The 25,529-nt window shown below is 40.8% G+C and overlaps 2 protein-coding genes across 4 annotated transcripts in view; one reads left to right on the top strand and one right to left on the bottom strand.

Moving 5' to 3' along the window:
• Positions 1–3,166: 3,166 nt before the first annotated feature.
• On the bottom strand, positions 3,167–9,328 carry si:ch211-252f13.5 (uncharacterized). Of its 2 annotated transcripts, XM_022195281.2 has the most exons (7): positions 8,274–9,328; positions 7,979–8,184; positions 7,458–7,628; positions 7,075–7,227; positions 6,788–6,854; positions 4,861–6,439; positions 3,167–3,918 (listed from the first exon to the last, which is right to left on the bottom strand). In XM_022195281.2, exons 1-6 carry the CDS (start codon positions 8,908–8,910, stop codon positions 4,866–4,868), a joined length of 2,808 nt encoding a protein of 935 aa, XP_022050973.2. In that variant the 5' UTR covers positions 8,911–9,328; the 3' UTR covers positions 3,167–3,918; positions 4,861–4,865. The 2 variants fall into 2 exon arrangements, with proteins under 2 accessions (XP_022050973.2, XP_051808829.1); XM_051952869.1 differs by having other exon boundaries at positions 3,167–6,439.
• The window catches only part of LOC110951960 (amyloid beta A4 precursor protein-binding family B member 1-interacting protein-like), a 28,098-nt gene continuing 7,001 nt past the window's right edge, over positions 4,433–25,529 (top strand). Inside the window, exons 1-9 of one of the 2 annotated variants that reach the window (XM_022195251.2) lie at positions 4,433–4,556; positions 17,174–17,233; positions 20,108–20,195; positions 22,108–22,307; positions 22,400–22,471; positions 22,549–22,708; positions 22,834–22,955; positions 23,032–23,106; positions 23,190–23,333. In XM_022195251.2, coding sequence (XP_022050943.2) covers positions 17,174–17,233; positions 20,108–20,195; positions 22,108–22,307; positions 22,400–22,471; positions 22,549–22,708; positions 22,834–22,955; positions 23,032–23,106; positions 23,190–23,333 — 921 coding nt within the window. In that variant the 5' untranslated portion in view covers positions 4,433–4,556. Of the gene's footprint in view, positions 4,557–12,542; positions 12,687–17,173; positions 17,234–20,107; positions 20,196–22,107; positions 22,308–22,399; positions 22,472–22,548; positions 22,709–22,833; positions 22,956–23,031; positions 23,107–23,189; positions 23,334–25,529 lie in introns of those variants that run through there. The other variant, XM_051952870.1, reaches the window with a different exon arrangement.

The following is a 25,529-nucleotide window of genomic DNA, read 5'->3' as shown; positions in this document are numbered from 1 at the left end:
AATATTATTTTCTATTTTATGTGTGTGTGTGTGCATGTATGTATATGTATATATATATATATATATATATATATATATATATATAGTTTTTTGCTATTTTTCTTTTTGTTTTTTGCTTATTTTCTTCTATATTTGAGTATATATACATATATATTTGTTTATTTTATTTATTTTTTATTATGTTATTTTCTATACTCGTTTTGTATTGTTGTATATATGCTCATTTGCTCATTTTGTTCCTCTATATTTGGGCTTATATATATTGTTTTTGCTATTTTTTTCTATATTTAGTTTATATATATATATATATGCACTGTATATATATCTGATAGATAGATTTTATTTTGCTCATTTTTTTCTATATCTGGGTCTTACAGGGTTAATTGATCAAATGGTACATGTAACGATTTTCTTAGTTAACATTTTATAATGTTTTTGTTGTTGGTCTATTGTCCAAAGCTACAGCATTTACTCCCAAAACATGTTGACTCAATCCAGAGCTCAGAAACTGTGGGGCGCCTCTGAATGAGTTTAAAGTGGATAGTGAGGAAGAAAAGTTCAAAACAAGCGAGAACTGCTTCCAGATGCACTGAAACAGGCAATTTCTCACTTTCTTTCCCTCGCTTTAGTTTCTTTCTCACAGTTTGTTCCTAATGGCTTCTTCTTCGATTCCTCCTTCTGCCTCCAGCCTTGATGTTATGGCTGTTTCAGTATCGAGGTCACAGTTTCGTGTGCACCTGCTTTCTGCACATTCTTGCTGCCTGTATATGTGCAGTCTGTTCACCACATGTAGCCCAGCTCTCCATCCACCTCATGCTATGCTCAGAGTCTGGCGGCTCAACTTTCTCTCTCTGGCTGGGAGGTTTGTGCAGCACACATGAGGATAATGGAAGACAAAGGTGGAGGTTCAGGTTGCAAGCGGGCATATATGGACTCAGGTTTGATATGTGCTATTATTTAGAGAAACATTTGTCTGAACATCTCAGATTGCACTGTTGGAGGAAAAGCAACCCCATTGTAATATTTAAAAGTAAGGGGCTGTTAGAAAGTTACTGGTCGTGAACCTTAAGTTTAAAACAAGTAACTGAGTATATAGTAGAATTTCTTTGTATTTTTCAGTTCCAGGTATTTATTCTTACCACCAACCAACACAATTCAATGCTCAGTCATGACAATGTACATTAAAATGTTCCCATTCTGGATAGACAAGTGACGGAAACAGGAGAGACGATCTACAACACTGTTTTTCAATTACTTGTAATGCAGTCCTGAGGTCTCTTTCATCATCATTCACACATCATTCATGTTCTCTAACATTTGCCCTCCAAAACAAGCCAGACTACCCTCTCAAGAAAACAAGAAATACATACCCTTCCCCTTCTCCTTCTCCCTTCTCCGTAACAATTTTTGTGCAGCCCTCTAAAAAAACCATTAAGTGTAATTATTTAGTTTTATGACATAGAATTCCAATTGTGTTCTTTTTTAAAAGGCATAGAAATCGGGAATACCAAAACAAATTGTAAATAGAATAGAATAGAATAGAATAGAAAACCTGTAGTGATCCACAAGGGGAAATTCTGTTGTTACAGTAGAAAGCAGAAAGAGTAAAGTGATCACCACTACGATAGGAAAATATAAAATATAATATAAATACAATAAAGAAATATACTAAGATACAAAATACATCAGAAACTGTAAAATATACTATGAATTAAAAATGTACTAAATCAACAAATGTCCCAGAAAGCATGTGAGATTAAAAGTATAAGTGAATATATTATATGCTCAGTTGACAAACTGTTGCGCTTGTTTTCTTCTCCATCTGTACTCCATCAGTGCTAATATTGTGGGCCAGCCGGCTGTGCCAGGCGAGTCTCTGACCTTTTTCCATTAACATTTATCTTCCTCTGACCACCGTAACTCATCCAGCCAGTCACCCATCAGCCTGAAGGTGGTTTCAATTTGTCTCAAGACATGCCTTCTTTCTGTTATGTTCGCTAACTCACGTCTGGTTATTGTCTTTGATTTCCCATCCAGGATTGTGACAAAGGTTGTGCACACTCTTAAGGATTGGCTCATGAACTGTGCTGCACATCTGGGTGAGGAACCTTGAACGAGCAAATTAGAAGACCCCGAGACCCAAACCTCCATATTAATGGCACTAATCTGCAAAGAGTCGTGATTTATTGAATAATCTACAGCACACGCTAACCTGGAGGTCATGACTTCAAAGAGTCAAATAATAACATCAAGTGGTCTACTGGTTTTCACAGAACATATGCCCGGGATCGTAATGTGCTTTTTGATCTCGTGCCAAAGCAGCACAGCTCTGTGGAGCTGAGGGTCGCTGGTGGAAGTGAGTAGGAAGGCCGATAGGAGGTTAACTACCCGGCTAATATAATTTCAACTGTTTAAATTCATGATAAAGGAACTATTTTCTTTGATGAGTAATAGGAAACACCTGGCAGCTCCAACCACAAGTCTCCACATCTCTGACTGGCCTGTAGTGAAGGGCTCGTAAGAGTAGTACATGAAGAGAATCAGTTCCTAATGTTGTATGTGAGAGCTTTGGGATGAATGTTCTGCACAAAGAACAGCATCAATGCTAATATGAAAAACATGGTGTCAAAATGTTTTATGTTCTGTGATATAGTATGTTGTGATTGTGATCCTCATGTATCTGAAATAAGTACAAAGAAAAGAGAATGTTCTCTGAAATAGTCTAACAGTTGTGGACTGGCTGTGGATGCCTAGCTAGGCTACTTCTGTTAGCACAATTAGCAGTTGCTAGCTCCTATCATGCTAAAAGAGGCTAATAATGCTGCTGAAACACTATGTAATAATGATAATAGTCATAACACAATTAGATAAGAGTTGAAAAGACAGTGAATTGAATTGCTTTCAATGTAATATCTTTGTGTTTATTTGCTAACATAAGCTAGCTGTTAGCCACCGTTAGCCACTGTGACAGTAGACCAAGTAAGACTGTAGAGGCAAAACCTTAGTGTAGTAAAACTACCAAGATGTGTTATTGTGTGAGAGTTCAAGTTTTTACTTCGGAAAGAAGCATTTTACATCTTCTTCAAACAATACACAGTCTTATTCGAATTTTTGCCATGCAGTTCCTACTATGCAGAGTTCTCAACAGAGGTTGCAGGGGAAAAAATCCAGTTAAACAAATGTAATTATATTGAATTTAGTAGAAAACATCAAATATACACTTTATTACAATTTACTTTGGGTTAACAGTAAGTACATTGCAAGGTGTTGCTATTCAAAATAACAGTTTAATTCCTATGGGTCTTTAGTGACTCTCTTTTAAACCCATAATATGCACAAAGTGGTCCTTAAACAAGGCATGCAGTAGATATCCACATCAGAATATGGCGGCTAACATGAAACACATGCTCTTAAAAAAACACACTCCTGAATGTAAACCAGCGCCAGCAGAAAATGCTGTAGTCACAACTGGAATGATGTGAAAGTCCTTTGGCGTCAACAGAGTACTTGAATTACATAAATACAAGACAGACAAGCATGAAAAAGCAGAACACTGAACATGAGAAAGTATCATGAGAATACAGTTGCTCAGAGCCATCATTCAAAGAAATCATGACATTGTACAAATAGATGCATTACATAAACATGGTGTATGTATATTGCTACATTTTTAAATACGTCAAAGGTCATATTGGAGAGTTTTTAAAAACACAAAATAATTCTTGAGCAAGTCTAGTTTACCTCATGCTACTTACTAGAAATGAAGCAGCTTAAAGGGTTAGATCAAGGTTTGGGAAATATGGTTGCTGAGTTTCTAGGCCAGAGTTAAACAAGAAGATTGACAGCACATAAAGTTCGAGTCAGGAGAGAATTCGCTCAGCTTTGCACAAAGACTGGAAGCAGGAGGAACCATCTATCCTGCAAAAAATCACAAATTATTGCTTTCCATGCAGATTAAACAAGCACTAAAAAAACCCAATCACCTCCAACAGTAATATCCCTGACAGGTGAGTAATGTTAATCCTCTTGTTAGAAAACAATGTTCTACTGGGAAACTTGAGGTCCTGACATTCATGTAGATGTTACATTGACATTAGATTGACTCATTGGATGTAGATTTGTAGGTGGATTGACTCATATTTTCTTTGTGCATTTCATGTGGCTTTCTCCTCCTTTCACTGCATTACTTTTTGAAAATTCCAGTCATTACAGGATGGGAAATTTTGCTAAAGATCTGGATTATACAATATTGGGGAATGTGCTTGTTTTTATCAGTGAATTCAGCTATTATAATGACACTGCTCACCTTCCTGCCTGCAAACATTCCACCAAAACGATATCTCCATCACTATTTTTGCACAGGCACCATCACTGCATCCTGGACTTAACACCACCTAAGCCTATTAGGAAGCCTGATCCACAAAGGTCCCACTGGACAACCCACAGAACCCGATGTACTGCCAATGTCCCCATGCCTCATACCATGGCACACCCACAGAGGTCCAGTTTCCATTCCTTGAAAAGTCAGAGCACTAAGGACACCTACACAGTATGAGGTAAATTGTTTTATTGATGTGGCTGATTGGTGTATGTCTTCATGACTGAGTTTTTAAGGTGTTAATACGTGTATTTTGATCAGGACAGCTAATTCCCCCTTCTCCAGCCTGAGCTGATAGGCTGCTGATTAAAATTGAAATTGAAAAAGACATGAACGATCTATGAGCATAGCTTGTAAAAAGTCTCTAAAGTATTCCTCAAAAGACACGCCAATGAATCTAGTCCAGCCGGTAAAAGGATAAGTATTTGAAACTTATACTTATATAAAAAAACTAAAAAGCAACATAGCAAAGTTTGGCTTACTTTAATTATACTGCCACCCAGAGGACTGACACCCCACTTCCTGTTTGGTGGCTGATCTGGTTGACTCGTCCACGCACACAATCCAGCGTAAAGAAAACCGCTGTGCCGTTGTGAACCTGGAAGGATGCCCGCAGACTGACACTGGCCCACTGGCTGCCCTCAGGCATCTGGCCAGCCACCTGCTGGGCCAGAGGGACGGGTCGCTGTCCCGTGACCTCGCGACCTCCTCCTGACCCCTCTGAATCACTTCGCCTCAGCAGAGTCACCTTGACCAAATTGCAGGAGTGGATGAGTTTGATGTCCAGAGCCACACTGGCTGTGCCGCTCTCCCTGAAGACAAAATCTCGTTTCTGATCTGCGGATCCCTTCGCCAGCATTCCCATCTGGGACACCTGGGGGCTAGTCTGATGGAAGAACAGCGGCTTGTTGCGAACTGCTCCTGAGGGAAGACCTGTGTGGGCCACAGCGGCAGACAGAGAGGAAGAAATGGCAGCAGGAACCCAAACCAAACTGAGAATGCTGATGCCTGTCTCATCACCAAAGAAGCGTACGTTGCACTGCGCAGGAGAGATTATCTCAAAGCCCAGCGTGTCTCCGGGGTCAACTTTAGCTGCTCCTGACAGAGATATGGAAGTGTCCCGGTAGTGGACGCCTGATTTGAAGGCACGGAACAGCTCCATGTTGCTTCCATTGTGGTTGAGATACGCCAAAACCTGGACTCCCTCACTCACACATGCCTGGCCCATTGAGTACAACGCCTGCTGGAATACAAAACGCATTGTGCCACTTTCTGTGAAGCGGATCCCTCGGCCGTCATGAGTCAGCCCCACTACGTAAGGATCGGAGGTGGAGGTGGTGCGGAAGACTGGCCGATAGTTGGTGTGGTAATGTGCAGAGACCATTGCCTGTGCTGTCATGGCAACAGCCCCAGTGTCATGAGAGAGCCAGAGAAGGCTGAGTGTGGCTGCAGAAGGGTCGTACAGCTGCAGACCGTCACTGCTTTGGTTGCAGTGGTGGCTGGCACTCCGCAGGAAGAGGGACATGATGTGACCGGGGGCGACTTCTGCTACCCCACTGACGGTGACACTTTGGAGCGACCTTCCCTCCCGCTGCTCCACTCGAACACCGCTGAGATCGCGACCCTCGGATCCATCGGTGTTGTTCATCCGCAGACACACCTGGATGAAGCTGCGGCAGCCGTGGCTCACCGAAAGATTCTCATCCAACCAGACCAGACCGTGCTGCCTCAGTACCAGGTGGCCATTCTCAGCGGACACCAGACCGACATCGCCTCGTCCCTGGATGTGAAGCTGCACGCTGGGAAAGGCGTGAGCCATAATATGGCCTTTTGCCCCGAGCAGGCTTGCATCTCCAGCCCAGGACATAGAGAGGGGGCTGTCGCCAGCAGCAGGGCCGGAACAGATGGTGTCTGTGGTGAAGGTACAAGGGGAAGTCACAGGTTCTCCATCACATTCATTGCAGGCCTGGCACTCGTCCATGTCTGAGTTGTAGAAGTATCCGTGGCCGCACATTCCTGAGTTGGCGTCTCGCTCTGTCATGCCCTGGCACCTGAATCCACCTGGTGAATGCAAAGTAGAGGTAAACAAGGTTTCAACAAAGCTTGGAAAGGCTGAATATACCATTGTTTCTATTGCATAAGTAATAAATCAGCCATCCAGCAAACCAGGAGGATTGAAAATATGAAAATCCATTACACAACAATATTCATCCCCCCAATGTACTGATATTCTACTTGCTAGCTTTGCTTAAGATAATACAATACAATACTGGAAATTAAGGTAAATATTAAGCATAAATATTTTAGACTGGCAGGAATTGAGTTGGCTTTCTGTCCAATGTTGACTCCATGGTGACGCTCTTGCATGACAACACTGTAGACTGTAAATGCCACAGTGCTTCTTTGTACCTGGAGTGTTGAGACACTTCTGTTGATCTCCACACAGATCAGCTATTTCAAGGCATTCATCCCTGTCCTGTAATGAGCAATGAGATAATACAGTGAGAAGTTAGTGAACCAACAGCCTGCCTATTTCCAAGGTCCATCACTAAGTAAAAATATATCAAGAAGAAATACAAATAAACCTTTACATTATCTTGTCGATTCTTTCTCTGATACATAAGGTTAAGTGTTTGCTAAGCTTTACTGTTTGCTTCATTGTATGTGGTAGCAGAAAAACAAATAATAATGGTAACCTGGCAGATCCTATCTGCATGGACTGAACACTGAGCGACCAGAAAGAAGCCAGCTGGACAGATGGTGCATTTTTCACAGCGGGGATGGCTGCTGCTGAAGCCACAGTACTCCTCCGGTCCACAGCTGCCACAAGTCAGCAGAGACCGACCAACCTGGCAACAAACATGACGGTAGTTAGAGATTAACTGAGCAGTAGTGCTAGTAGCAGCAGTAGTTCACCAGAAAAAATGTCATATATTGCAAATATCATACTTTGCTGTCTGATTCAGCGACATACTTACAAATTAGTTGGGCCTCTAATATAGTGGCTGTCGGATTCTAGTTTTTTCTACACTTTATTTTGAAATTTGTACAGTTGATTCCTGATTCTGCTGCAGCTCACCTCCATGACACTGGCTTCCATGTCCACTTTGTGCAGAGACAGAGCCTGCTGTGCTTGGTGGGCTCTGACCTGCCCACTCAGAGTTTCCATGTGACTGTCTAGCTCCCCCTGGAGGTTCTGGAAAGATGTTTGTTTGATGCTGTCCATCAGTATGTTGTACTGGGCTTTTACCTGGAAGCAGAAAAATAACATTTTAAGAAGAGCAAACAGCTCAAGTGTGATCACAGTGGTGATAACAATCATGACTTATGATATGAATGCACAAATTTAGCCACAAAATGTGTGATTAATCAGTGTGTAAGTGCTCACATTTCATCTCAGTTGTGGTGCCGAACATTTTCCGCCTCTGATCCACATATGGAACTGATCTTATGTAAGGAGGTCAGCAGTGAGCACAATAAAACGTGTGTAGATGAGGTGTTTTCCACCCCCTCATCTAAATAATGTTTGTCGGGTCTCCACCCAAAAACAAAACCACCACCTATTAACATCTCCCTCATCATCAATCACAGCAGCCTTACTTGCTCCATCTGCTCAAACATCCTCCTCTGCTGCTCCAGAATGTCTCTCTGCTGGTTCACCAGTGCCCCCTGCTGCTCACTGAGGAGCCTCTGCAGCTCCTTCACCTCGTGCTGTTGGCCCCTGAGGGTCTCAACCAGCCTCTCCTGGCTCTTAGACAGTTGCAGCTGCAGCACAAGAGCATCTTCAGAGGGAACCTCATTGGTCCCTGTGGCAAAGCAGGAAAACTATTATAGTAACTGAAATGATTATCATTTACTCATATTTCTAATCAATCACTGGCAGGTTGATACTGACCTGGTTTCATGTCACATGTCAGCTGTATAAAAGCTCCACGTTCGGACCCAAAGTCTGGCAGCTCGTCCAGAAACTGTGCCGCTCTGTCCGTCACATGGACAGGTGAGGAGTGTCCTCTCCCATCGTCTCCTCCACTGCAGCCGTCTCCAGTGCAAAGCTTGTGTTTCTGGCGCATCAGAGGGGGAAGTTTACATCCGATCCCTTTGCACTCCCGGGCTGCACCGTCATCACTCGTAGGGCGATGAGACACTGTGGTGGGGCAGGTCCCACCGGCGCAGCCAGGGTGAAACACCTCCGCCGTGATGGTCCTCGGGTTGGTCCTCCTGTTGCTATCCACACCGTGCTGAGGCTGGACGATGGAGTACGCTGCTGCCTGCCCGATTGGGGCTCGCTGCTGTGTGACAGGAGAGTCCCGTGGGTAATTCGAATAAAATTGTACTTGATTGGACGGTACAGAGTGCGGAAACTGCCGTCGGGGCGCAGACGTCTCCGTGCGCGCCTGGCAGTGCGCTCCGACGCACTGTCTGCTCCATTCCTGTCCGGGGAAGCAGCGAGGGCCCCGGCAGATTTCAGATAGGCTCTCCGTGCCGAGCAAAGTTATAGCAAAGAGTAAAAATATCATAGAAATACGTGCCATGTTGCAATCCTGAAGAGTAAAAAGGTAAACGAGCCACGTGTGAACGGTGGCCCCTTTTGCGCATCAATCCTTCAGTGCTGTGGATCCGGTTTGATCATCCCTTCAAAAAAAACCATCATATTAATAGCTGCTCATACCTGTGACTGCCAGTTGAACTTGAACAAGTGGCTGCACAGTCCATCAGCCTGTCTCCATTGCGCGCACCGCGGTTTCTGCCCCCTTTGCCCCTACTGGAGATAGCTACGTCTAGCCCACATGTGGCGCTCACTGCTCCTAATTGGCAACAGGTTTTGCTCCTAGTCTTAAATTAACCCGTAGCTTTCCCGGACATACCACAAGACTCAGTCCATTCCTGCTGAGGCAGTGCATGTGGGAGATATCTGGACTTTTCTGCTGTTATTTTCATTCTCACTCTCGAAAAAAGCATTCATAAACAGTTTTGCATGCTGACAGTAGTTACCAGAACTTTGTGGCAGCATCCACATGCTCCTCTGGAATCTCAGAGCTTCAGTTTATAGAGTTTTTCACATGGAACTGTTTTCCAATGGGCAGCTCTCTCTCTTTCTTATTAGCTTTCTTTCTCTTCCTTTTGCAGTTCATCTTGATGACAGGATTAGCCCTGTGGCTTTTTAACAAGTCCTGTCGGACTTAAAAACTCTGCTTTTAAATGGCATCCGAGCTTTGATATGTTCTGTTGCACTGGATTAGGGTGCTGTGGTATGACTTTTAAAACACAACTCTCTTATATGGTAAAGCTGAAGCCAAAACTGCCTCTCCTGTTAAATGTAAACTTTATTACAGATAATTGCCACTCTCATTTCCCCTCCTTGACCCCACATGGCTTTGATTAGCGCTTTAACCCACATTTGAAACACTTTAAAAAGTTCCTCTCTTCTCATTTTCACAGTAAAACGTCCCTCGCTCTCTCATTCAAACACTCACTAACACTGAGTGCATGTAAGCCGGTGCGTCAATGCTCCGTCTCTCAGCATTTGTTAGTAATAAATCATCCAGAGGTGCTTATAAACAACCACATGATGAATGAAGTGAGTCGAAAATTTAGACTTTCTTTAAAGACCGCTGAAGGGCTGAAAGTGCAACGAACAGACACACAGCAGGTGATGTCAGAGGTGGTTTTGGATATAATTTACTGACTTAAGCTAAAGTGAGACCACACATGATGCTGAATGAGGCGACTGATGTTAAAATCTGAAGGAGAGACTCGGCAAACAGTCAACAATTACTGAAAGTCACAACTTTGCAGGCATTTCTTACCCTGTAGTCACTGTCCAATGGGTTATTATCATCAGTACCTAGCTTTTTGGACTAGAAGTGCAACAGGAAGTAGAATATCTATGTTCTGTATGCATATATTCTATGTTTCCATGACAGCAGCTCTCTTTTGTTGGTGGTTTTATTTGTCCTAATGTGGTCACATTCCTGTTTGTCCCATACGATCACGTTGGAGGGGATAAAGTGCTCTCCACTGCTGGAGTTTATATATTTTCTGATGTTTCTTTTTGTTCTGCTGTTTTCCACGTAAACATAAACATATGCTTGGTCAGTGGGAAACAGTAAATGTAACATCTGACGACAGGTATCAGTTTCAGTCTATCAAAACCAATTCACATCAGAGCAAAGCTGAAACATGTGCAGCCGCTGCACGACACATTTTATGTTGTATGTAGAATTTAGAGAAGGTTATTTTTGATTAACTAAACCTGAAGTGTCTGGACAGCGGGACTGTAGTTCTATCATTCACACCGTTAATTTTCCCTGTGTTTCAGAATATTCTCTTGCTGTGAGTGTTTAGTGAAGGGCCTCTTTAGTGTGTGTTTGTTTTGAACTGCTTCTCTCTGCTGCTGTGATGTTTTCATTTCAGAACCAGTTTTATTGCCGAGTAGGTTTTTCTAAACAGGTAGTCTGAGGTGATGATTTGGTGCATTGCAGTAAATGCTGACAAGGAGAGAATTTTTTAAAGAACTTTAAAAAGACTGACAAAGAAAACAAGTGTTGCAAGTCAATAGACAGTTAAGTGTTCCAAAGCAAATAAAGAGCAAATGTTACTAGTCAGATGTTACAAGAATTCCCTATATGACATCTTGTTTTATCTTTAAAAGATTTGTAAAGGGTATTTAAGTGGCTTTTAATGTGGCATGGTTGTTGGTGCCAGACAGGCTGGTCTGAGTATTTCATAAACTTACGATCTGCTGGGATTCTCACACACAACCATCTCTAGGGTTTACAGAGAATGGTCCGAAAAAGACAAACTATCCAATGAGTGACAGTCGAGTGGACCAAAAGGCCTTGTTGATGCGAGATGTGGAGATGACAGAAAGCCAACAGTACTCGAATAACCACTGGTTGCAACCAAGGATGCAGAACACCATCTGAATGCACACGTCCAACCTTGAAGAAGATGGACTACAGCAGCAGAAGACCACACCGGGTGCCACTCCTAAGAACAGGAAACTGAGGCAACAACTGGCACAGACACACCAAAATTGGACAATAGAAGACTGGAAAGACGTTGCCTGGTCTGATGGTCAGAATTTGGTGTAAATAACATGAAAGCATGGATCCTTCCTGCCTTGTATAAAAGGTTCTGGTTGTTGGAGGTGTAATGGTGTGGAGGATATTTTCTTGGCACACTTTGTGCCCCTTACTATAAACTGAGCATAATTTAAACGCCACAGCCTACCTGAGAATTATTGCTAACCACGCCCATCCCTTTCTGACCACAGTGGACCATCTTCTGATGGATACTTCCAGCAAGATAATGCTCCATCACCAAACTGGTTTCTTGAACATAGCAATGAGTTTACTGTACTCCAATGGTTTCCACAGTTACCAGATCTCAATCCAGTGGAGCACCTTTGGGATTTGGTGAAACAGGAGAATTGCATCATGGATTTACAGCTGACAAATCTGCAGCAACTGTGATGCTATCATGTCAATATGGACCAAAATCTCTGAAGAATGTTTCCAACATCTTGTTCAAAGTAGGCCACAAGGAATTAAGGCAGTTCTGACGGCAAAAGAGGGTCCAACCTTTTATTAGCAAGGTGTACCTAATAAAGTGGCCAGTGACTATGAGTATATATATGTAAGATTGAAGGTTACCAATGGGGGATTGTATGGGTTTTTTGTGTATCCAAATATTAATGTATTTTTTGTTCAGCCAGTATTTTTGTTGTCTTCACTACTCACCTTTTTGAAATAAATACAAGCTCCACGTGTCGAGTCAAATCCATCTGATATGTAGTCCGTCAATGCAGCTTCTGTCCTTTTTTTTTGAAAAATAACGGTATTTACCTATCCTTAAGTATGTTTCTATGCGTAGGTCTTTTAGTCCTGTCTCATAGTGCGTTTTGAAAATGTTCCTGTGAACTGCACCTGTTCTCTGCACTTACTGTATGTTTGTTCAAGTTCGTTCAAGTCAGCTCGCCACTGTATCTATTGATTCATATATATAAGCTTTAATTGGACAAATTGCGTGTAAACACCTGTGTCTGTGCTCGTCACAGTTGTGGTAAGCTAAGAAATGAGTACTGTATCAGTCTATGTGTGGAGTGCATAGCAGCACTCATACACAACATAATTAGAAAAGCAAACCTCAATCTGCTTTACCAGAAAAGTGACATTTACTTCCTGATTTCACAGAATGGTAAACTGATATCTGCACAGTCACATGCACAAGTGGTTACTGACCTGTGGGTGTTTTTGGCACTTAGAAACACTTCATGGTGCTCTCAAGTGTGAAAGAGACAGCAAAGGTAAGAAAGCTAAGACATGTAAATGACAGTGAAGGTTTTAAGATGTTCGGAAATGCATAGTAAGTCAGTAAAATAAAGATATGCTGTAAAATACAACTATATGCTGAAGTTTTGGCACTTAAAGTAGACTAAGACTGCTTTCAAATAGTACAGTAATAGTTATTTTCTTGGTTCACTTCATTTAAAGTGCCATAAAAGAAACAAAACTTTCATCAATTTAATAGTTGAGGAGTTGCAGTTGTTTTGTGTATTCAGGCTGTCTCAGTCTCTTTATCTCATGTCAGATTTGCTACATGATGCTCTTTTTGCTGAAGATACTTCTTCATGACTCTGTGTGCTTGGTCTCCTTATTGCAGAATGACTGGGACTGATCACAATTTCCTGTGTAACTGATAAGAATCTAGCATGTAAAGTCCTGCACATAAATATGCATAGAGATAGATTCCTCTACTGTTAGTGCATTTAAGAGTTAAATACTTGAACGGTCACATCAGCTTTGTTAAAGACAAACACGTGTCTTCTTCTAGCCGCCAGTGGATGGTTGTGCAACAAATTAGAAAACAGTAAGAAGCGCCCGACCACAAAAAGAGAGAAAACATGCCGGTTTACTGTCAGCAGTCAATGCATTTTGATTCCTTTCATGCGTTTAAGTCTCAATAAATCGCTTTTTGTATCCAGGCTTTGGCTCGGCGGCGTGTTTGCCTGTCTGTCTGTCTGTCTGACTGTCTCTTGGCGGTTTCTTCTTTTGTTGATGTGTGAGACCACAGTGGGAGACGGCAGCAACACTCTGACATGCCTGATGAGAGCGTGGAATTTCTAAACAAATGTGGTTTTGTAGCGCATGCTTTGCTGAGCACATGCTGGCCCCGAGAACACACAGTTGCTCTAATTAATATTTTCAGTGCCAGTATGTAAAGTTAAAGAAAGCGCTCGGTGAGACTAAAGGAGACAGAAGTTCAGATTAACTTTCACATGTGTGAGGCAGAAGTCCTGAGAGGCCACAACAGTAAAGTTCACTTTAGGGATCCAAAAATTTCACTTTCATATGGAAACAATACTTAGTCCACGATCATCCTCGGCACTGTTCCCCTTTTAAGTCATTGCACTTTAATGGACGGTGTGTTTACTGCTCAGCATAAACACAATGGGACAGAAGAGCAGAGGCAGCGCTGTACGTCTCTGTTTGTGTACATGCACATTAGGCTGCATGTGTGTTATCTGAGCGTAAAGATGAACGCAGACAGCAATAAAGACAGGCGGACGCCACGTTTATAAATGTTTCAAACATCTCCGTATACAAGCCAGAATGTGCACGTTACTTTACATGCAGCTGCAGCTTTAATGTACGAACTGTACTAATGTATAGTTAAACACGGCCAAACAGATGTCTGCTGGACTTCAGACACACTCTGGCTTTCGCTTCTAAGACATTTACTCACTCAGTTTCAACAATATATCCAGCAATGTCACAGGGAGATTGTACATGATATATATAATTGTCTTCATATGTATTGATATAAAATAGACAAAATACACATAATATTAAACGGCCTATAGTCAATATTTTGATCAAATGACTATTTGGATGTGAAAAGCTTTGCTTTTTGGCACAAATTCAGAAAAAGCAAATTTCTCTACAGCATTTCTGTGTCTTTCACCCTGCAATTTAACTATTTGGTTCTTTCTTGATATTGGTATAAAAATGTAATATCGATCATATCGTTATCATTTTTTTTTTTTTGCCTATCATGAAAACCGATAAAATAATTCCTGGATTTTTCTGACAGTTTTCAAAATTCTACAGTATAGTTACATTGTAATAGACTCATAGAAGGAGGGAGGGAGAGTGTGAATTGTTGTTTGAGACAATTTTTAAAAAAAAGTTTTTTTCCATAACTTAAGTTGAAGAAGTTTTCTTATTTTGCACAGAAAATGCTGACATTTGGAAGTCTTGTTGCATGTCAGAATGCATCCAATGGGGCTTCACAACAAAATGAGGCATGATGTGTTAATTCCATGACAGGAGACTTGTGACGTTGCCTAAAATTAGTTAAACAGCCCATATATATATCGGTATCGGTATCGGTATCGGAAATTGAGAGTTGGCCGATATCGGTTATTGGCAAAAAAGCTAATATCGGACATCCCTGTTCTCGATATGAATAGCAGTGTTTTCAGCCACGGCAGGAAGTTGTCTTCAGTTAAACAGCTCTGAGATTCTGACAAACAGCCAACAAACATAGCTGACCAACTGGTGAAGAAAGTGGGTTCGTTCTCTGAAAAGGAGCAAAAGTAAAGCAATATAATAAATAGCAAATATATCCTAATTAGAAATCCATTTGTGATTCATGACAAGCAAATGTAACCCAGGAGAAAATCCATGTCAGAATGCTGTTTAGAGACCGCTGTTTTTCTCTGTATGCTGTTTCTGCTGTGACAAAAACTAATAGGTAACATAGGTTTAACAAGAACGATTTGCATTGTGTTCACAGAACTAAACACGCACACAACGGATTGCTTAAACACAGATGTAGTTGCGTTTGGGTGTATAAACACAATGCAGGCAGCTGAAGTCTCTCTTAGTGTCCTATAAGGAGAAGTCAAACAGAAGACTATAATATGTGAGCAGCAAAAACAGTAACGCAACACAAACCTACAATAAATCTGAAGAAATAATAATAATAATTGATGGAAATGGCTGGTCCTTGGAGACCATTTTTTACCTTGCTAACAACATGTCTATAAGGTGTTTTTTTTTTTGTATGCTGGAAGACACATCATGAGCAAAATACAACACTAAACATTTCCACGTTGAAGCTGCAGTTTCCAGGTGACATTCTCATGAACACAGATTTAGAATTCCAGGGTTTCAAATGGAACCAAATCTGTCAACTGTCAGGGTGGGGCTTTCTGTGCCATTATTAGTTTCTTATTTGATTGTGTATGGCTGAATTACTTCTAAATTACAACTTGCCATTATGTATAGAAGATTGGTTTTACCGTGTTGGAGCGTAGTTGTCGGTGAGCTGGTGTGCTCGAGATCTGCATATTCTAGAGGAAGCAAAAGTATAGAGTAACTTTGAGGCAAGAAGGGATTATTTTCATTGGAAGAACTCGGTGTTAGAGACTTGAACATAACAATTGTGGCATCATGCAAACAAAATAATGCCATATCTGTTCTGGTAAAATTGCATAAACACAGTTTAACGTGTGAAGATCAGGAAGCTCTGCAAACAGATACCATGTTGATGGTAAACGGACCCTTTTAGGACATCATTTTACACACATGTGGGAAGTAAGAGACAGTTCATTGAAAATGATGCTCTATATTAATCTTACCACCATCACCGCCTTTGTATTTGTTGTTTCCTCTCTTCAAATACACAGTTTCTATGTATGCCACTGTGGCTTCATGATACAATAGTACCTATTGTTATTGATAACCACACACAGCAACAGTCCCACAGAGCTGGTAAGAAGTAGAGAGCTCATTCTTCATTTTTGCTTTATAAGCCCATCCACATGCAAGATGCATTTTTGATTCTGAAGCTGGCAAAGTGCCGCATCCATATGGACAAATCCAGATGCTGAGATTCACGAAACTGTTGGCTGATGAAAATCTTTGATCTCAATGTAGCCTCTTTGCAGGAACGATCAATTAAGTGTGTGGAATATGATGTACATCAGCTTTAGCTCTCACCCTTCATTCACAGATCATTCAATGACTCCTGTGCATGAATGAAAAGTAATAGTGGATAACTTGCCTTTGATATTTAGCAGACACATTTATAGTGAGAACTCAAACTGATATGTTGTTGAGGGGGAAACTAATTAAGGCAAAGGAATTATCAGAAATTCAGTTTTCTAACTTGTAATACAACAGAATCTGTTTAAATTAAGTATATAAAGTGGGATATGGACCCTAAAACACAGGGGAGGTCTTAAATTAAATTCTCCACCGCTTTAGGGTGACGTTTTCTGAATGGTGATTAAAACCAACTTGTTTCCACTGTCAGAGCAACATGGAAACCATCTGAAGCTGCCACACTGCTGCTCTGTCACTTTGTATAGTCACAGAGATGACGCTGCGGAACATCGCTGTTATATATTTAGAAACAGCCATCTCATTTCAATTTTTTTCTAGCTGTGAGTGATTAAGCACATGCTTTGCATTTTGTTTATCTGTTTTTGCAGCAGTGACAGCCACATCCAAACCGTGTACATGTGCACACAGTGTTTGTATGTTAATACCACAAAAATGTCAGTTGTTATGCTGGCCTGTTTCCCCGAAGGACGCTTCCTGGTTTTTCCACTTGCTGTATAACAAACAGAAATGATGCGTGAGGAGCCTGAAACTCAAATTAAACTGAACTGAAATTGTCTAAATTTTTCACTTCTTGCTTTCTTGTTCCTGCAATATATTTTACTTTTTTAATTATTTCCCCTAATGATTCTAAAATCTGAATATCTTGTTCTACTGTTCACAGATGGATGAAATAGACGCCATGTTCAGTGACCTGCTTGGAGAGATGGATCACCTCTCTCAGGTGGGTTGAATTTAAGAACAAGACACAGACAGCTAGAACACAGATGCTACTGTCAACATGCTCACATTCAGCCATTTTCCACTGCAGGAACTTGTGGGTTATTTAAGGGAAGCCTGTCCTCCTGGTAGAACCTCTTTCATTGCTTTTTGGAAGGAGAAAATAGTGCCTGCCGCAAGGAAAGTACTTGAGCTGTGCAGATCTCAACACTGATTCAAAGATGACAATAAGCATCATTTTTTCTGCCCTATCGATGTCGTTGGTTAGCAGTCTTCTCCTCTCCAATATCACCATCAGCAACATATGATTCCCCATATATGCTAGCATAACAAAAAAATAAAATAAATCAGATTACCTTTTTTATTGGTGAGTCTAAAAGATCAGATCCATTCGTTCCTTTTTTCATGGCAGTAAAGTTTCATTTTTTATGGACATTTCAGCTTGTAATAGATGAGGAGAGTAAAATGAATGAGAAAGTACTTTTTGAGTGAGTCTTCTGATGTGATTTGCTCTGATGATTCTGGACCAGTATTGGTGCTGAAATGTGGAAAAATCCTTCAGAAATCACTTCACACAACTCAAAAATAAATCGCTTATATTTCACTGTTAATGTGGCTGCATATAGTTCAGACTTGTAGAGTAAAACAGAGATGTTCTATGGGTGTGACCTACTGATATTATTTAGAGAAAAGTGACCAGGGGACTTATTCAGACCCAAAGCCAACACGTTCAGAGGCCAACAGTAAGAAGTGCACATCTGAAAGTGTCAATAAACAGGAGAAATGTGCAAAAAGAAAATGTACATGAGGTTAGCTTACAAAGCAAAATCAGAAACCAAAACCCGTAAACCATGATGGTTCCTCTTAGGGGGTTTTGGTGGCAGAGGTGGTTTATAGTATGGGAGGCTTTTATTTATGGCTGTCATTGCATGATGTGACACCATCATGGTGGATAACAGCGGGTCTTTGGTGGGAGGACATCCAAAGATTTGGGATTGCAGCACTTGATAAAACCAACATGATGATGCTGAGCAGGTTTGATGTTCATCCATGGTCACCAATTAACCTGTTGAGTGTTTAATAGCACAAAGTACAGCAGAGGCAGATGGGAATTTGGAGCTAAACATCTCTGATCTGCAGTTTCTGGCCTCACCGACCGTTTAACATCGTTTCTATCTGCTATCCTGCTATACCTCACCGTCCTTATCCCTACTCTAACCCCAACCAGTTGAGGTAGATGGTCGCCATCAATGAGCCTGGTTCTGTCTGAGGTTTTCCTCTCACCCTGTTATGAAGTTTGTTTTTTTTTTGTTTAGTTTTTTTCTGTTCCTTCAAACCACCGCCAACTTCTTGCTAATATAGAATCCAACGGTAACTTTGGTTTGTTGGGTTCCCTTGTTTAAAATTTGTAAGGTCTTCACCTTCACAGTACTACATATGTTGTGTACTGCCATTATACAGACAAAAATGAATTGCATTGTTGTAGTTTGGCAGATACTTGGACATTAATAAAAGTATTGCACAAAATAGAACTGAAGAGCAGAAGTCACTGAAGTTTAGATTTTATCCTCCACAAACCATGAATGTCACACAAACCCATGCAGATGTGTTTTTCTGGTATCTCTGCCTCAACCAAAATGGTGACCCAACGTTAACTCCACTAACAAGGCTAAAAATACACTGGAAAACATATGTTATGATGCTCAACAGAGTGGTCATATTACTTCATAAAACACGACCAGATGAGACTCCTCGGCCTCGGCTCTGAATGCTCCCATTGTGGCTTTTGAAGTTGGAACAGGTTACAAGAAGTGAATCAGACAAATCGCTGCATGTTTTCCTCACTAATCTGGACATTATCTGATTACGCCAGGCGGCTTTTTCTTGTTTTGAAACTGAGCATCGCGCAGAAAAATGTAAGACGATGCTGTGACGGCATGTGGATGGGACCCCGGGGGCAAAATCGAACTGCAGATTCCTCTTAAGCACACATAAGCTGCTCATCACAGATCTGCGACTCGCCAAGAAAAACATTACACGCTTCTGGCTGATGCAAACCCAGCCTGAGGTGCACTTCATCATCGTCCATTTTCAGCCTGTAAGCTGTAAATGAGTGCAGCCCCGAGAATGGGATCAATCTATGTTCAGTATTACATCAGAAATACCAGAAAGACTCGACATGTCACTTTGGAGAGTCAGCGCCACTCCACAGACTGTTACCAGAGACTTTAAGAAAAGGATTTTGATTAAAGCATTGATCCTGGAGGAGTCTGAGAAACAAAAGGACTTAAATCATCCCACTTATTGTCTTGATTGGATCCATTCTTTCTCTGCTTTACTGCCTCATGGAGCCAGAAGACAAAGCGTTTTTTATGTCCCAGTTTTAAAGGGGCTTGGAGGTGTTTGAGCAGCAGCTCCAGCCTGACGACATGTGTTCTCATCGTTGATGCTGGCAGGCATCGTTTTGTGTGCAGGTTTTCAGTTTGCCCGGCTTGTTTATAGAAAATGATTGAGCCCGTGGAGCATGTTAATGATTAAAATAGTAGAGTGTAGTGCAGAGAAAGATTTACCAGAGCTGCTTTAATTTAGAGTGATGTTAGAAGCATTTCCTTGGTTCGAAATCCCCTTTACTTCATGGACTGACTTGTGATTTATTGTCGATACATGTGCTGAGTGCATCTTGAAGACAGAGCAAGATAAAGCACAGAAAGTCGCTGAGGAATCATTCAAGGACACACACGGCCTGATGTGATTACAAGTGTTACTGTAGCTTCTATTAAAAACACGACTTCTGTGCGCAGATTATCTTTGATTTCTTGTCATTTATAGTCGTAGCTCTGATGATGGATTCACTTGCAATCACTTTGTTCTTCTGCAGAGTTTGATGCCTGCAGCCGACACTCCAGAAGCTGAGCTGGTCTCACTGAGCCACAAAACCTTCTCCGTCGGTTTCACAGACCTGAACGGTGAGAAAATGAAGCAGAAAAATCAGCAGTGTGTTGAACAACCAAGAGTCACGCTGACCTGAAAGAATCTGTGATGTAGAATAAAATGTAAGTGGGGGAGAAACGAGGCAGTCTTCCAGAGATAGGATTTCTTTTAAAGCTAGCTGTTTTTTCTCATGCCAGAACAGTCATGTCAACCTTTGGACACTAAGTGGAGAGGAACAAAGCACGGTTTGTCGAAAAGCACCGTGGAAATGCTGAATTATTTGGCATAACTGAGGTTTACAAGTTGTTAGGAATTATAAGAATGAATAATAAGGTTACATTTTAAAGATAAGCTGCCCTCTTGTTTCAACATTCAGTACAAAGGGAAAGTTGTGTCAGGACTGTGGGAGGAGATGATACCGCTTTCATGACTTCAGCTCAGGTGAATTTTAACTCTAAATTTGTCAGTGTAAATAATAAAGCTGTACGGTCTTAGGCATAATATTTACATTAGTTTGATTATTCTCCATAATTAGTAACACTGTAGAGCGTCAGCATGTTTTATAGTCAAGTAAAGTAGTGAATTATTGTGGGGGTTTTATCCCTAATATGTAACTTACTGAAGTAAAATCACACCATAAATAATATTTTATGGTTTTAACTCCAATAGTTACACTTGTTAGGATACTTTCATTACAGCAATCATTTGACTTTTTAAAATTTTAAATCATTTTTTTGAGAACAAAGTGTCGTACAAATAGAGTTATTCATTTGATTTGTATTATCATAATTAGTGAGCCAGGGCCTTTTTCAGACATGGGATACATATAATTACTGCATTAATTCATTTGTAAAAGTGATGGCAGTCTGTGAAGTCATTTCTAATGTTTCTCTCAGCCTCAGAAACCTACAACAGAGGCAGATACAGCCACAGTGCCATAAGCCTGAGATTTCAAAGTAAAAACTCCAAAATTCCTCCAGCTTGGTGCAGTTTATTGGCTGAATATAATTCCATGAGAAGTTGATCCAAGGAGTTCAAACTTAAACTTCCAAACGTTTATTTTTCACAGTGTAATGTCTTTAAGTATTGGTCATTCATTTAATTGGTTTGGTTAGAAACTTTGTTAACTTGGATATCGACATAAAAGTTCTCCAGAAAGCCTTTTGTGCTTCATTTGAAGAATGTGACTGAGTCTGGAAATCAAAATAAACATTCCAAATGGATACAGTACAGAGATTTTGGTTATTTGGAATAAATTACAGTGAGCATGCAGCTCTGACAGCATGTTAGAGGAGTGAACAGTAAACAGTGACACTGAGATCAGTGGAATTAAACAATAATACTGGATTGTTTCTGTGTTGTTATGCTTAGGTAGGCAGATTAAATTCCACATAGAAATCGCAGACTACACAGCATCTACAGTGAGAGATCATAAACAGAGTGTGAATACACTATATAGCATGAAAAACAGGATCTGATTTCAAGGAAAAATTAAGAATGACAACTTTAGGTGAAATGAAATTTAAAGTTATGAATTTCTGCAACTAGGACAAGTGAAAATTCAAAATTGGATAGGCAAAAAATACAATAAATTCTCAAAGTTCACCTTAAATGTAGGAATCTTTAGGTTCTTGAGATGTTTGATATTTCATGTTAGAGAACATTTGGAAGCCAAACTTTATTTTAAAATGTTCTCTCATGTTTTTTCTTTGTGTTAGCAGTGTCTGTAATATAACAATGTGACGTCTGATCCGCTGCCTACTGAGCAGCTTCACTACAGAAGCTGTTATTTAAAGGCTTTACTCAGTGGCTTTTCAGTAGCTCTGGAGTTGCAAATGCCGCTGTTTCATTTGTGTTGGATGTACCCTGAAAGTTCAAGGTTTCAATCAGTGACTTTTACTGGCTTACTTCTCTTTGAACCAGAACTGTCCCAATGCTTTTTTCCAGAGTCTCTCAATGAACTGGAGGACCATGACCTGGATGCTCTGGTGGCTGACCTGGGATCAAATCCAAACCCACAAGAACCCTCTTCTGATGAACCTACAGATACTCACAGTGTACCACCTGCCATGACTCAGGAGCCAGAGCCAGCAGCTGCCCGTCCTGCACCATCAAACACCACCGAACCATCCAGGGTGAAGCAAACGGTAACTCAAGCCTTGATAATCATCAGTATATAGTTGTAGTTTTGTTGAAATTAAAAAACAGAATTAATACTTTATATGTGTTGTGTTTCCAGAGTGAACCTAAAACAAAGGCAGACAAAATCAAACTTGCTCTGGAGAAGCTGAAAGAGGCCAAAGTGAGGAAGGTAAAGGCATCAAGTTTTTTGTGTCTTACTTCACCATACAGTTACACAGTTAATAACTGAGCTGCTGACCCTTCTAGCTGATAGTGAAGGTGCTGATGAATGACGGCAGCTCCAAGACTCTGATGGTGGACGAGAGGCAGTCGGTCCGAGAGGTTTTGGACACCCTGTTTGAAAAGACGCACTGTGATTGCAGCATCGACTGGAGCCTGTGTGAGGCCGACCCCGAGCTGCAGATTGGTGAGATTACTGTGGCAAATCAGAGGCAATCATCAGTATGTTCATGGACTGAAGATTGATGCACACTTTCAAATGTTTTCAGGGTGTTTGTGGCTATTATTTTGCTTTGTTTCCCATCATTTCAGAAAGAGGCTTTGAGGATCATGAATATTTAGTGGAGCTGCTGTCTGCTTGGACTCGCCACAGTGAAAACAAAATCTACTTCCTGTCAAGACCACAGAAATATGTGATGTTCACAGACCCTCAGGTGAGAGAGAATCTTGTTTTTCCTTCACGACAAAGTTTAATTGAGTTAGAATTAACTTATTTTTCTCTTAATGAAGCTATTTTACATGTGGAAAAAGACGAAATCCTGTTTGAGCGAGATCAACAAGCAGGCCAAAGAGCTGCTGATCAAGGTCAGTCACACTTCACCAGAGTCATCAATGTGTGGTTAAAATTAGTCAGTGTTTCATGCCATCTTTCTCCTCTTATATTTCAGGAACATTTTGGGGGTTCTGCTCTGATTGTTCCTGACCTTGAGGGAACTCTTTACCTGAAAGAAGATGGGAAGAAGGTTTGGAAACCGCGCTGCTTCGTGCTCAGGGCCTCGGGCATCTATTACGTACCCAAAGGAAAAACAAAGGTACAGCAAATTAAAGAAAGGGTAGCACTGTTATACTGCACTGTTGACACCAGTGTACTGTTGCTGTGAACACAACAGGAAGGTGAGAGATTACATTTAGCAACCGGAGTGGGTGGTGAAACCATTTCACACACAGCTGAGAAACAGTTGGCCTGTTGGCCTGTCAGTGGAAGCAGTACAGGTATAGTTGTCTTTCTTAAAATGGTTTTTGGCACCTTCTGTAAGCATTAAAGGACAAGTTAACCCACTTTATAGGCATTATACTGGCATCTCTTGCATGGATGTTATAAGGAAGAGACCTGCTTAATAGAATACTATGGAAGTATCCCGTAATGCCAAACATGGGGGCCAAAGTCACTTGTTTGCTTTCTAACAGCCAAACCAGGAAACATCCAGCCAATCGTGTTGCTGCATTAACACATGCACAGTCTATAAAACCGCATGCTTGCATAGTAGAAGTAGAACATGTGGGAAAATACGCTTTTTAAACCTTATTTTGAGGCATCAGAGCTGACTGGTGATTCTATACATGCAGTCTCTATGACCCAGTGATGATTAAAATTACAGTTTTTGCTTCCTTTTCGTTACTATAGATATGGACATGGTCTTGTTAGGCTGAAAAACTGCCTCTGGGTGTTACCAAGATGGCTGCTGAGTATAGGTGTTTAAGGTGCAAAACACTGATGAATAACAGTTATTAGTATGATCAGGGATGCATCAATTTAAGCAATCTTTATTTTTTATGTTCAGCAAGGCAGTTTTCATAGTAAAATCTGTCACATTTCAATTCAATAGTTTGATATGTTGAGAAATAAACTTATGCATTTTCTAGCTCAAAGTAAGATGATGCTTAATTCAGTTTACCACAGAGGTTTGTTTTCAGTTTCGCTATTGCCAAAACCAGTTGATAAAAAGATATTATGTGGTATTTGGTGCGTGCAAACACCACATCGACATGACCACAGATGGAAGTATAACCATGCTGTGTACAACTGGTTTAATAGGACAGAAAAAAATACAGAAATGTCAGTAAACTGTATGTTTGTACAGCTTTCACGACTGTTGATGTTCTGAGCAGGCACCTTGGATTTCGAGGTCATGTTCAGTGAAGTTTTTCCAACTTTTTGTGTTCCGCTTCAACAGTGGGGGCATTAAAGTTAAAATTAGTTCCATTTATTCGCTTTTCAAATGGATTCTACCATTAGATACCTCTCGTGAATCTGTATGCTAAGTATAATGCTACAGCTAGTCACCTAATTTAGCCTGAAACAATGACGTGAACTGTGTCCAAATGTTAAAATATACAACTCTGAAGAAATTTAATTAACATTGGTGTGCTTATTTTGTTTTAGAATAAGATATGTTGTGGTAAACATAAGGCTAGCTGACTAGCTTCTCCACTGCTGCTAGTTGCTAGGCTAAGCTAGGCTAATGAAGAAACTATGCCACACATAGCTTCTTGTAAAACCACAGCCTGCTGTTACTATACTTATTTTTAAGTAAATAAGTTTCAACGTTGTGTAATTAGTGAGTTTTGGGTGTGCTGCTCAGGGTGACTTTTCGAAATCTGGACACCTAGTTCATTCGGCATCAAGCTAGTTTGCGTTTTGATAAGTTTTTGCAAGACGTGTTTGTGCATATCTTTACATTTCCAGTGTTGCAGAATGATGTCAGGTTTTGGAGGAAATTAAAAACAAATTTTCAAAGCTGGCTAGCATAAGTATGGCAGCAGGCCTTAGACAAAGAACTGAGAGGATTTGTCTCTGTATGAAGTCCATGATTCTTTCATCTGAGCGACCGAGCAGAGCAGAAAAGCAAGAGGAAGAGCCAGAGAAGTGATGATGGACAGCGTGAATTGAGACCTTGCCGCTGTTAAAGAGAAACATGTCGTTTTGTCACTGAGACGGAGCAGAAAAACTCCAAAACATCATCCAAGAAGCAGGAATAGATGCTGGGAAACTGTGCGACGCAGATGTGCAAAATCACAAACATGAGAGATCTGCAGGAATCATCTGAGGCCAAGGACACAAAAATATTAACTTCGATTCTGCTGCAGTTTGAAATGGACTTAGCTTTAGGTAATTTACAATGACGACGACGACAGGAAAGCTGCTGTCGTATGAAGAGACAATAATGTCAATCAGGCAGAGTTGGAGGACAAATAATAGATTTCAAAATAGTCAAAAGTGAAGAAGA

This window comes from Acanthochromis polyacanthus, chromosome 9 (assembly GCF_021347895.1).
Source record: "Acanthochromis polyacanthus isolate Apoly-LR-REF ecotype Palm Island chromosome 9, KAUST_Apoly_ChrSc, whole genome shotgun sequence".
NCBI lineage: Eukaryota > Metazoa > Chordata > Actinopteri > Pomacentridae > Acanthochromis > Acanthochromis polyacanthus.
This window is presented reverse-complemented; position numbering and strand designations above follow the sequence as displayed.

Excerpts from the sequence above, each read along its gene's own strand:
- si:ch211-252f13.5 (XM_051952869.1), bottom strand. The coding sequence starts at position 8,910 with ATGGCACGTATTTCTATGATATTTTTACTCTTTGCTATAACTTTGCTC. Across the intron at positions 8,185-8,273 it reads GACATGTGACATGAAACCAG|GGACCAATGAGGTTCCCTCT; the intron begins GTCAGTATCAAC and ends GCTTTGCCACAG. Across the intron at positions 7,629-7,978 it reads TGTTTGAGCAGATGGAGCAA|GTAAAAGCCCAGTACAACAT; the intron begins GTAAGGCTGCTG and ends TTCTGCTTCCAG.